Below are 12,478 nucleotides of genomic sequence, written 5' to 3'. Positions count from 1 at the left end.
CCCATATCTGAACTTTGTATATATTTTTAAAATTGTATTGATTAAACAGCCCATTTGAGGGGAAATCATAACAATCTAATTTTTTAAGGAAGTTAGTTTAAAAAATAAAACCAGGATATTTTTGTAATGTAATAGTCCCATAAACAATCTGTATATCTTGCAAATACCTGCTGTGGAAAATATTAGTATGCATATAATGCTCTTTTGCTGCTGTTTAGGTTATTTTAAAAGTTTGCTCTACTATCTGTGTGATAGTAGGGAAAAACAAACATGCAAATTTCAGTTCAGAGAGCAATTTGCAAGTAATGGTTTTCATGTGTAATTGTTTAACACTCCAGACAACATTGGATTAAAGGTTTTAACACTTAAAGGTATATTATTGAATGTAAATGTGTACAAACATTTGAATTAAATATAATTAAAAATACAGTTGCTGCTTTACACTTTCTCTTTTGCCAGTTGAGTTGATGTGAAAGACACTATGGGCTGATCTCCCTTATATCCCTACACTTTTTGGCTTGTTAAACATTTCTGTGCTGGTATTCATTTGGTCATGCTAAAATCCTGTGTGTTACAGTGATGCTTGGGGCTCTTTTGTCTTTTCTTCCATTCTTTGACTTTGTGTAGTCTCTGCCATCATGTGTCATTTTATTGGATCTCCTTTTGGGTGCTTTCTATGGGAAGCTCATCTAGGTTTAATATTTGCACCAGTCCATCAAACATTTTAGTATGAGATTCTAGGTGTTTGGAGATGAGATATTGTCTTGGAATTTAACATTTTATTTACTTGACATATTTCTGATAGATATTCATATCTTCCTACCTATCCTAACCACTTCTTGTAAACTTTCTTCTTGCCTCTTTTTCAGAACAGTTATTTTGAGTGCAAGTACTTAAGAGTCACTGTATGAGTAGTTGGTGTTGCACTCCTACTGGTGGCAGGCTATCATTGCACAATAATGTCATCATGTTTTAACCCTTTATTAACAGATCAGGGCTCAAAGGCCAAGTTCATCTTGTTTCTTGACTTTCATTCAAAATTTTATGGAACAACTGTTTTATGAAAATGTCAAGTTTGGAATCAAGTTGTAGATTATAATTGAAACTTTATTATATGAGTTACTTTCTCAATTTAAAAGTAAATATTAAATGAACATATTCAAGTATAGATTTTATTGAGTCACATAGTTTGTTGAATGCAGCACTGTTTAAAATTAATGTTTGAGGTGTCAAAATATAATTTGGTACAAATTAGGAACTCAAATTACTAATATTGGCAAGCGAAAATATAAAATATCTTTTTATTTTGCTGAAATATGGCTTATGCATTTAATCAAACACAGTGGGCCAAATCACCTCATTCCGTTTTTAGAAACAATCCCTTATATATACTTTAATGTGATATGTGAATAAACAATTGACAGCATAGTATGTCACCTTAGTGGTTTTCTCGGGCATTTTAATCTGTGAGAAGGCTACTACATTCTTTTCAACAAAAAATTCATGAAAGTAGGTTGTCGTTAGTCTGCTTGAAGTTTCATATTTTTTTAAAATCTAAAATTTTAGTTGCTAGCTAAATAAATTATGGAGGAATTCTGTGGTTTCATTGTAGTTTATGATTTTTGGTTACTCAACTTTATACATCATGTTTGATATCCATGTGCAAAATTAAGGCTTAGCAACTGAGTACAAAGGTCAAAGTGAGAATAGATAATTGTTTGCCTTACTTCTTGATTTATTTTTCTGTATTTTAAGAAAAATGTTTAATTTATCTCTAAATAGTAAGAAGCAATATACATATAATGGATAATAATTGAAATGTGACTTAATACTACAAAATACTACTCCATTAAAATACAGCCAATACAGGGAAGACTAAAAGTCAAGTTTTATATTAATGTATACATAACATAAGTGCACAAACAAGTTATGTTGATGAGGCATGACTGGAAGGTCAATATAATAAAAATAAAGTTTGTTCATACATTGCATTATGGGACTTAGTCTACATAGACTAAACATTTGTATTTTCATGTTGTGTTTATTCTAGCATGAAGAAATGCATAATTTATGTTTATTTCCTAAAGTTTTTATGATGGTTATTGGGTTTAAGTGACAGATCTTGCATAATTAGAGTTTAGAAAATAACATTAAATATAAAGCCTAATTGTTTTAGATATTATGCAAATATTTGAGGTTTTGGGGACAACGAATAGTTCTTAATCATAACATGAAATCACTCGGACTAGTAACAAAAGACTTTACACAAAAATTTTAGTAAAAAATATTTTGTTAAAATCTCATATTTTGTATACAAAATACCTGTTATCTTTACTAAGAGTTTACCAAATTTTGTAAAAATACACATGCTGTATCAAAAATTATAGTGCAAATACTTCACGTGTAGATGAACTTGTATATACCGTTGCCATTGTGAAAGGATTAATGCAGTTCACATCAAACAGTTGATTTTTAGTTGCGAGGTTTTTCAAATTTAGTGGGATAAAGCTATTCTTTGTAAAGAGGTATCTGGTAGAAATAGTTTCAGGTAAGTAAAATGTTAACTTTAGGCATTACTTATGCTGAACAATTGTAAAATGGAAAAAATATGGAACAAGATGATCATATTCCACAGTTCTGAACATGTTAAGAAAAATTTGGAAAATATATAATATTTCAGTAAGTGTTTTGGAGGAGGATGAGGTATGTGAGTTAGTTGCTATGATATTTTTCCAATTTCTTCAATAATGGGGAGGTGCCAGAAGACTGAAAGTTGGCTAATGTTACTTTTTACAAGAGGGGATAAAATTTGCTGGTTGTTACAGGCGTAATTAGACTTGCATCAGTGGTGGTAAAATTCTTTTGAAATATTTATAAAAGAATAAAGTTTAACATTTTTTTTGGATGGTCATCATGGTTTTACCAGGATAAAATCTTGCCTTACTAATTTTGATCATGTTTTAGATATTACTGCTTACTTAGATGTGGATTTGATATATTTTGATTTTCAGAAAGCGTTTGACAAGATGCCACATCAAAGGATTGCTAAAAAAAGAAAAAAAGTAGTGGATAAACTAGCTCATTGGGAAGAGAAATGGCTGGATGGAAGTGGTGAACTTCAGGGTTCATTGTTAAGACTTCTGCTCATTTTGATTTAAATCAGTGATATAAAAAATGAATGTTTAATGAACTGCTTAAATTTGTAAACTATATTAATGCCTTTGATGTTGCTGGTTGTTTGAATGCTTCTGTTACATTACAAAAAGATTGAGTATTTGGCAAGTTGGGCACATAAATGGTAGATGGTTTTTAATAATAATAAATGAAAGGTAATTTATTAAGATATCACAATTTCAATTATGAGTATAACAGTGTTGTGAAAGAAAAATGTTTTGGTTCATCAGTCTTTATTCTTCCAAGCAGTGGTAGGGCAAATAGGAGCTCAGGTTCAACATACAGAAATATTGAAAGTCAAAAGAGACTTAATTTCATTGTATAGGTCATTCTTATAGAGTATTGTTTTTGTTCTTGGGCTTCTTAACTGAGGGAGGAGATTGAATTGTTCAGATGGGCTGCAAGGATTAGAGTTGTGATTAGTGGTTTTTGTTAATTGATAAATAGGGGGTCATTAATTAGTTATTCTTGAATAATTGATTACTATACATCCTCTATAACCAGTGCAAGCAAGAACAGGGTGTTTATTATTTTCATAATGTTTTTAACCACTGGTTTGTTGTAAGATTTTAATTAACTTTTTATTTTAACAGTAATTTTCAAGTAACCCTTGATTTTGTATAATGAATATTTAAAAAGTTTTATTTAAACAGAGTTCTAAAAAAGTTACTTGTAATGTGTTAACCTTTTCTCTTACAAGTTTTCCTGTAGTCATGAGTCATAGGCCATGTCAGTACATTTGTAGTCTTGCATTCAAAATTGTATTGAACTACTTTATGAATGTAAAAGAATAAGTTTGTTATCAAATTGTAGATTATAATTTAAATTGTCTATGATCAATTAGTTAATTTCTTAATATAAAAAAGTTGATTTTTATGTCATATGGTATATTGAATGTAGCATTAATTCAGATTAATTGTGATGTTCAAATACAAAGTTTATAGTTTCTTAAGAATTAGGAGCTCAAATTACTGATATTGAGAAGTTAGAATATCAAATAAGAAACTTGTATTTTTTGCTGGCTGAGATATCACTATGTCTTGAAAAAAGTGTTCCTGCACATCTCTTTTTCAGTTTTGGAAAGACATTCTTACAAATGCAATTATTTCTTTCTAAGACCTGTAAATAACCGGTCGAAAGCTCAGAATGTTCCCTAGTGTTGTTTTAGTGTAATTGAAGTATTTAGCATCAAACTCATTCTTTTTAAAGTTTGCATTCAGAAAGCTAAGGTAAAACTTTAGTGAGGCCAATTTTACACTTTTTTTTGTTTTCCATTATTTACACCCAAATACAGGCTAGTTACAAAGTTTGATAAAGTGAAATTCTATGGTGTTGATATAGTTATTTGATTTTTGGTTATTTACCTTGGTTTTTTTACCTTTAAAAGAATTTTTCATATACTCCATGTGCAAACTTTCTTAGGGTTTAGCAACCTACAGGAAGCAGAAAACAAGTATAAAGTTCATAGCTAGAATAGATATTTTCCATAATTCTTTATTTGTTGCTCTGTCTTAAGAAAAATTGCTGAAATTTAAGAACATATTTTAAATAGTAATAACCCCTCAGTGTGGATTTCTGTACATGCTGAGGGGACCTCCCAGGGAAGGTTGTTTTTTTCAGTTTACCCTCCTCTAGGATCTAAACATCCACCCACATGTTTGCTGTACATGGTGACCTGTGAAGGGGAGGAGAGGATCCTGGTGGTTGAGGGGTCCAACCCTAACATACCACCTTAGACTTGAATTCCTATAGATGGGTGGCCTCTTCCTGGGTCAGTCAGCTGGTCTACTTGGGCTATGCTCAACCAAGTACCAGTGTTGGATGTTCTCAACAGTTGTTGTGGACATTGTATCTGATGCTGGTGTTTGGGTATAGTGCTCATGAAACCCTGACATTGCTGCAGTGTTCTTGTTTGACATTGTATTGCTTCCCTTCACAGGGCTCCATGGTGGATGGGGTCAGTGAGCACCGAAATACTCCTTTTTTATTATGGATAGTTAAAAAACAACTTAAATAAAATAGTGAAAAACAGTCCATAGGTAAATGGTAAACGACCACATCTTGAAGATTCTGAGCAGCAATCTACAAGATCTGTAACCCCTGTTATACCTCATTTTCTTATACTACATTCTCTTTCAGATAAATCTTTAGGGCAGTTGTCTTCCTTGTTCATTCAGAAGAGACTAGAGGAACTTTGTGGCTCTCCAAAGTCAGTAAAGAAGCTTCACTCTGGTGACATACTGGTGGAAACATCCACATCTCAACCCAGTAAACTCCTCTTACATTCAAAGGCAATTGGGGATATACCTCATGCTACTTTGAATTTGTCATGAGGAGTTATTGTTGAGAGGGATCTGAAGAACATCCCTGAGTTGGAGATTCTCGCTGGTTTCTCCACTCAAGGAGGTTCTGCAGTGAGGAGCATCTCCACTCAAAGAAGAAATTATGATGTTGATCAATGTTCTCATTTTAACATTTACACCATAACATCTACCTGCCACCATCAAGGCAGGTTATCTTAATTGCAGGGTACATCCATACATTCCCAACCTTCTTGGATGTTTCCAGTGTCAGCAGTTCAGCCACTTGAAGATGTCATGTCATGTTTCCTTGACGTGTGCTTGTTGCAGTGGCAAGGACCACAATGCCTATGAGTGTGAAACTGACCCTCATTGCATCATTTGCAATGGCTCTAGCCCATCCTACTTTCATTCTTGCCCTAAATGGTTGGAAGAAAAAGACATGCAGCATTTGAAAACAATTCAAAACATTACTTACCCTGAGGTTTGAAAGTTGCTGTCCACCACTTCATCTTGGATGTATGCTGCTGCACTTCATTCCACTACTACAGTGTGAGTGCAGATGGATCTCTTTGTGCCTCCAAAAGAATCATTCTCAAATCAAGTGAAAAGTCTTTTGACCTCCGTGGTTAAAAAAGTTGATGAATCAGTGTCAACACCCATCTCTGTTCCTAATATACATTTCAGCAAATCCCAAGATCCACTTCCTTTGGTTTTAGATACAGGCATTTCCTCTGGAACATCATCTTCTCCCACCCCAAGATGTAAAACGATCGTTTGCTTCACGTTAGTTCACACCCTATTCTTGCTGATATTCAAAACTGACTGACCCGCTTCTCTTTAACATCTACTTCTATCTAGTTTTTCTAGATATGAGGTCACATTGGTATTTGTGGGAATGAGCTTGCTGACACTGCAGGTAAGTCTGTGTGCTCTGGCAGTATCAATGCTTTGCCTGTTTCATACATTGCCCCCTCGGTGTGGATTCCTGTATGTGGTGAGGGGACCTCCCAGGGAAGGTTCTGTTCTATCTGGTTACCTTTTCTGGGATCTAAACATCCACCCACGTGTTTGCCGTGCGGGGCGACCCATGAAGGGGAGGAGAGGATCCTGGTGGTTGAGGGGTCCAACCCTAACACACCACTTTGGCCTCGAATTCCTGTAGACGGGCGGCCCTTGGGTCAATCGGCTGGTCCACTCGGGCTAGAGTCAACCAAGTACCAGTGTTGGAAGTTCTCAACAGGTGTTGTGGACATTGTGCCTGATGCTGGTGTTTGGGTATAGTGCTCAAGAAACCCTGGCGTTGCTGCATTGTCCTTGCATGACTTTGTAGTGCGTCCCCTTGTAGGGCTCCATGGTGGGTGGGGTCAGTGGGTACCAAAATTTTTTCTTTTTCCTATGGATCCTCCAAAAAATTTAAATAAAATTGTAAAAAACAGTCAATGGGTAAGCGACCACGTCTTGAATACTCAGAACAGCAATCTTCAACATCAGTAACACATGTACCTCATTTTCTTATATTACATTGTCTTTCGGAAAAACCTTTAGGGCAAATGTCCCCTTTTTTTATTCAAAAGGGACTAGAAGGACTTGCTGGCTCTCCAAAGTCAGTAAAGAAACTTCGATCTGGTGACATATTGGTTGAAACATCCACATCCCAACACAGTGAACTCCTCTTGAATTCAAAGGCAATTGGGGATACACCTATTGAGGTTACACCCAATGCTACCTTGAATTCTTCACGAGGAGTTATTGTTGAAAGGGATTTGAAGAACGTTCCCGAGTCAGAGATTCTCGCTGGTCTCTCCACTCAAGGAGTTTCTGCAGTGAGGTGCATCTCCACTCGGAAGGATGGAGTAACACTGCCAACAGATATCCTAGTTTTGACATTTACATCACCACGTGCACCTGCCACTATCAAGGCAGGTTATCTAGATTGCAGGGTATGGCCGTAAATTCCATACCCTTTCCGATGTTTTCAATGTCAGAGGTTCGGTTCGGTCGTGGTTCCTTGACATGTTCTCATTGTGGTGGCAAGGACCACGATGCCTATGAGTGTGACACGGACCCACATTGTGTCAACAACAATGGTTCTCACCCCTTCCTACTTTCGTTCTTGCCCAATATGGTTGGAGGAAAAAGAGGTGCAGCATTTGAAAACGACACATAACATTAGTTATCCTGAGGCTCGGAAATTGCTGTCCACAACTCCATCTCGGACATATGCTGCTGCACTTCATTCCACAACTACAATGGGAGTGCAGACAGATCTCTCTGTGCCTCCAAGAGAATCGTTTTAAAAACAAATGAAAAGCCTTTTGACCTCCGTGGTTAAAAAGGTTGATGAATCGACTTCCACACCCATCTCTGTTCTTCCCATACCTTCCAACAAACCTCAAGATCCGCGTCCTTCAGTTTCAAATACAGGCATTTCTTCTGATACATCTTTTTCTCCCACCACAAGAGACAAAACAATTATTCGGTTGCGTCCTCAGTCACTGGATTCCCCTTCCAATAACATAAACCAGCCCACCCGAGCCAGAGCAGGATCCATGGAGGTTGATAGACCTCCTCCGACTAAAGACAGTAAAGAAAAAAGACGTGGTCGTAAACCGAAGGGTTCTCCAGCCACTTCACCTACCCGTTCATAAAAATGGCCACCTTGATACAATGGAACTGTCGAGGTTTACGTTCTAATCTGGATGATATCAAAACGCTGATTGCTTTTTACCATCCTGTTTGTCTTTCTTTACAAGAAACATTTCTCAAAACTGCTGATACTGTCTCCATTCGGCAGTTTTCTCTGTACAGAAATGACAGGTTGTGTGATGGTCGAGTACATGGCGAGGTGGCACTGTTGGTTGATCAACACGTGCCCACCCTGTCTTTGTCACTCAACACACCCTTGGAGGCTGTAGCCATCCGTGTTTCCTTGGGTCATACCATCACTTTTTGTTCTCTGTACCTGTCCCCTGAGAGACATATGATCAATCAGATCTTGATGCTCTCGTTGAACAGTTGCCATCTCCATTTCTAATCCTAGGGATTTTAATGGATATCATCCCTCTGGGAAGTGCTATTATTGATGGGAGGGGCGATCTGTAGAGCGGATGCTCTCTGATCACAATCTTTCTCTTTCAATACTGGTTCTTCCACTTACTTTCATGCACCTAGTCAGTCCTTTACTGCTATTGATCTCTCAGTTTGCTCCCCTTCATTATTCTCCCATTTTTCATGGAGGGTTGACAGTAATCCACTAGGCAGTGATCATTTTCCGATTTTTTTGAGAGAGACTGGCCGTGGTCGATGCCACCCTACCCACGTGCCCCTGTGGAAGCTGGATCAGGCAGACTGGTCCACTTTCACTGCTCTCGCAAAACTTGATCCTGCCATCGTAAATCAGCCATCAATAGACGACTGTGTAGCAGCGGTAACTGACTGTATTACACATGCAGCTGCTCAGTGTATTCCTAAAACCTCGACACGTTTTCCACGATATCCTCGTCCGTGGTGGAATCCTGCTTGCCACCTAGCACAGAAGGCTCAAAAGTGGGCCTGGGATACTTTTCTTAGATATCCCACACTTTCAAACCGGGTTGCTTTCCAACGGGCCCGTGCACATGCTAGGTGGGTAAGACGTCACAGCCAGAAGGAATCTTGGATTAAGTTCACAACCAGTATATCTTCTACTGCCAGTTCCAAGATCATATGGGACAGGATTCGAAAGGTTAATGGACACTACAATTCTATCCATCTCTCGATCTTACTCTCTGATGGTCAGGAGGTGACTGATGTTCGGAACATCGCTAACACTCTAGGTGAAAGCTTTTGCCGGGTATCTAGCACTTCTGCTTGTTCCTCCACCTTCCTGGCCATCAAGACTCGGGCAGAGGGATCACCTCTTTCCTTTCGAACTGACTGTTTCTTTGACTATAATTGTCCCTTTACCCTGGTGGAACTAAAAATGGCCCTTCATCGGTCTACCAGTACGTCTGTTGGACCTGATGATATTCGTTATGACATGCTGCACCATCTATCTCCTGCTTCTCTTGATGTCCTTCTGATTGTTTTCAACCGGATCTGGCAGGAGAATGTTTTTCCTGATGCCTGGCGCCAGGCTATTATTTTACCTTTCTCTAAGCCAGGGAAAGATCCCAAGATTCCTTCAAACTACCGTCCAATTGCTTTGACGAGTTGTCTCTGTAAGACATTAGAAGGATGGTTAATGCTCGTCTTGTTTGGTTCCTTGAATCAAACAACCTCCTCTCGCCCACCCAGTGTGGGTTCTGTCGACAGCACTCCATCACAGACCACCTAATTCGTCTTGAAACATATATCAGAGAAGCCTTTCTCAACTTCCAACATCTTGTATCAATATTCTTTGACATGGAGAAGGCTTGCAACACAACATGGAGGTATGGCGTTTTGCGAGACCTCCATACATATGGGTTACGTGGCCATCTACCCATGTTTATTAAAAATTTTTTAATGGACAGGAGATTCCAAGTTCGTGTGGGTTCGACACTTTCCTGTTCTTTTGTACAGGAACTTGGAGTCCTTCAAGGCTGTGTATTGAGTGTTACACTCTTCAGTTTCAAGATAAATGCCATCACTGAACAACTCCCTCTCACTGTTGCGAATGGGCTGTATGTCGACGACTTTCACATCTCATGTCAGTCATCAAACATGAGATATATTGAGCGGCAACTACAAACTGCCCTCAATTGTGTACAGAAGTGGACTCTGGTGAACGGCTTTAATTTCTCTCTCTCTAAAACTGTATGCATGCACTTTTGCCGTCGACGGGGTATTCACCCTGATCCTGAACTTCAAATCGGTGAAGTTTTGCTGCCAGTGTTCCCGGAGACCAAGTTCTTGGGGCTTATCTTTGATCGTAAACTGACCTTTATACCACACTTAAAGCAGCATCGGGTCAACTGCACAAGAGCACTGAACATCCTCCGTGTTCTCTCTTCTACCAGTTGGGGGGCAGATCGCTGTTCAATGTTAAAGGTATATCGTGCTCTTATTAGATCGAAACTCGATTATGGATCAGTGGTCTATGGCTCTGCCAGACCCTTGGCCTTAAAGATGCTGGACCCCATTCATCACCAAGGACTTCGACTCTGCACTGGGGCTTTCCGTACCTCTCCAGTTCAAAGCATATACATTGAATCTCATGAACCTTCTCTACACCTTTGCCGTTTGCAAATATCTTTACAATATACTTCGAAACTTCATTCCTTACCAAAGCATCCCACCTGGAAATGTGTTTTCCTTCCTCGGTGGGCAGTACTTTTTCAGAACAGACGATCTGTCATTGCTCCATTTGGCTTTCGCATCTGGGCGCAATTGGATGAATTGGGTCTGTCCTTGGATAACATTGCAGATTCCACAGGTCGGCCCATCCCACCATGGCTTATTACAGCCCCCAAATGTGACCTTTCTTTCAGTCACCTAAAAAAGGCAGATACTTCAGATTGGAAGTACCATTTTTATTCAATGAATATCTTTCAATCATTCAATTCCCATTTATACAGATGGTTCCAAATCAGGTAATTCAGTGGGCTCTGCTATGGTTTGCTATGGGTCAGTAGTTGCGTGCAGAATCCCTTCTACAGCTTCTGTGTTCACTGCTGAACTGTATGCCATATCTCTTGCCCTGGATCATATTGCAGCTGAGCAGTACTCCAACTGCACTATTTATACTGATTTGCTTAGTTCTATACTTGCCTTGGAATCGCTACACGTTAGCTCACATCCTATTCTTACTGATATTACAAACCAACTGGCCCATTTCTCATTAGCAGCTACTTCAATCCAGTTTTTCTGGATACCAGGCCATGTTGGTATTCGCGGGAACGAGCTTGCAGACATGGCAGCTAAATATGTCTGCTTCAGCACCATTACTCCTATGCCTATTCCGTACATGTACTATGGTGTTGTCTTCAAGGCTCGGCTCCATGCCAGCTGGCAGTCCACTTGGAGTGAGCAACTCCAAGTTTTTTTACTGGTTGCTATGACACATAACCTGGAACCAGGACTGGAAAGACCAACTTCAGGTGACTGACGGTGGTTCTTGAACTTACCTGTTAGTCTTCCTGGCGGGTTATGATCATTACCTTTTTGCTAGAGTAAATACCTTACAACTTCTTATACTCTGCCTTCTATCTTAACAATGTAGACTAGGTGTCAACATTGGTTTCATACTTTTTTGTTTTACCTTCATTTCCATTTATGTCTATTACTACATTTATTTATTTTTTTTATTTTTATTTTTTACATTTTTACCGAATGTCTGGCGCAGATAGCCTCGCTGCTTTGTGCCATAAAACACTAAATCAATCAATCAATCAATTCATACATTGACTGTGGTCCTGTATTCAAGGCTTGGCTCCATGCCATTTGGCAGTTGACTTGAAGTAAACAATGTGAAAACAAGCTTTTCCAAATAAAACCCTCTATTAGACTTTGGCCATCTTGCTACCATAAGGATTGGAAAGTGGAAGTTATTCTAACTAGACTACTCATTGGTCACAGTTTTTTAACTCACCATTTTCTTTTATCTGGGACTGATGCACCAATGTGTTGTTTAAGTAACGCTCGGATCACAATGAGCCACATTTTACTGTCTTTCCATCATTATGATTTCAATGACAGCACTATTTTAAACATGTTCTGTCCTAAGGTTTATCCATAACGTTCACTAGTGTTATTGGCGATGGTGAGACTGTCCACCTTAAATGTTTTTAGTTTTTTGAAGGGCCATTAATCATTTTAATGCTATTTAAGTTTTCTAATTTATACATTAGAACTTTTTCAATTTGATTCCCTTTTAAGAATCAGTCCATCTAATTCAATTTAAATTAGAAAATGGCCGTAACATCAAATAACTCGAAACCAGGACTGGAAAGGCCAACTTCAAGTGACTAACTGTGGTTTTTGAACTTGCCTATATGTCTTCTTGGCAAGTTATGATAATTACAGTTATGCTACAGAAAGTC

The 12,478-nt window shown here is 38.3% G+C and overlaps 1 protein-coding gene across 6 annotated transcripts in view; it reads left to right on the top strand.

Moving 5' to 3' along the window:
* Window positions 1–12,478, top strand: part of Polr2B (RNA polymerase II subunit RpII140) — a 112,718-nt gene that overhangs the window by 4,640 nt on the left and 95,600 nt on the right. For 3 of the 6 annotated variants that reach the window (XM_076460681.1, XM_076460685.1, XM_076460682.1), the window contains exon 2: window positions 3,012–3,111. The exons of the other annotated variants lie outside the window; for them this stretch is intronic. In XM_076460681.1, the coding sequence (XP_076316796.1) occupies window positions 3,012–3,111 (100 nt within the window). The remainder of the gene's footprint in view (window positions 1–3,011; window positions 3,112–12,478) is intronic. 6 annotated transcript variants of the gene reach the window in all.

This window comes from Tachypleus tridentatus, chromosome 10 (genome assembly GCF_004210375.1).
Source record: "Tachypleus tridentatus isolate NWPU-2018 chromosome 10, ASM421037v1, whole genome shotgun sequence".
NCBI classification, from domain to species: domain Eukaryota; kingdom Metazoa; phylum Arthropoda; class Merostomata; order Xiphosura; family Limulidae; genus Tachypleus; species Tachypleus tridentatus.
The sequence above is the reverse complement of the archived record's forward strand: the minus strand, read 5'-3'. Positions and strand labels throughout refer to the sequence as shown.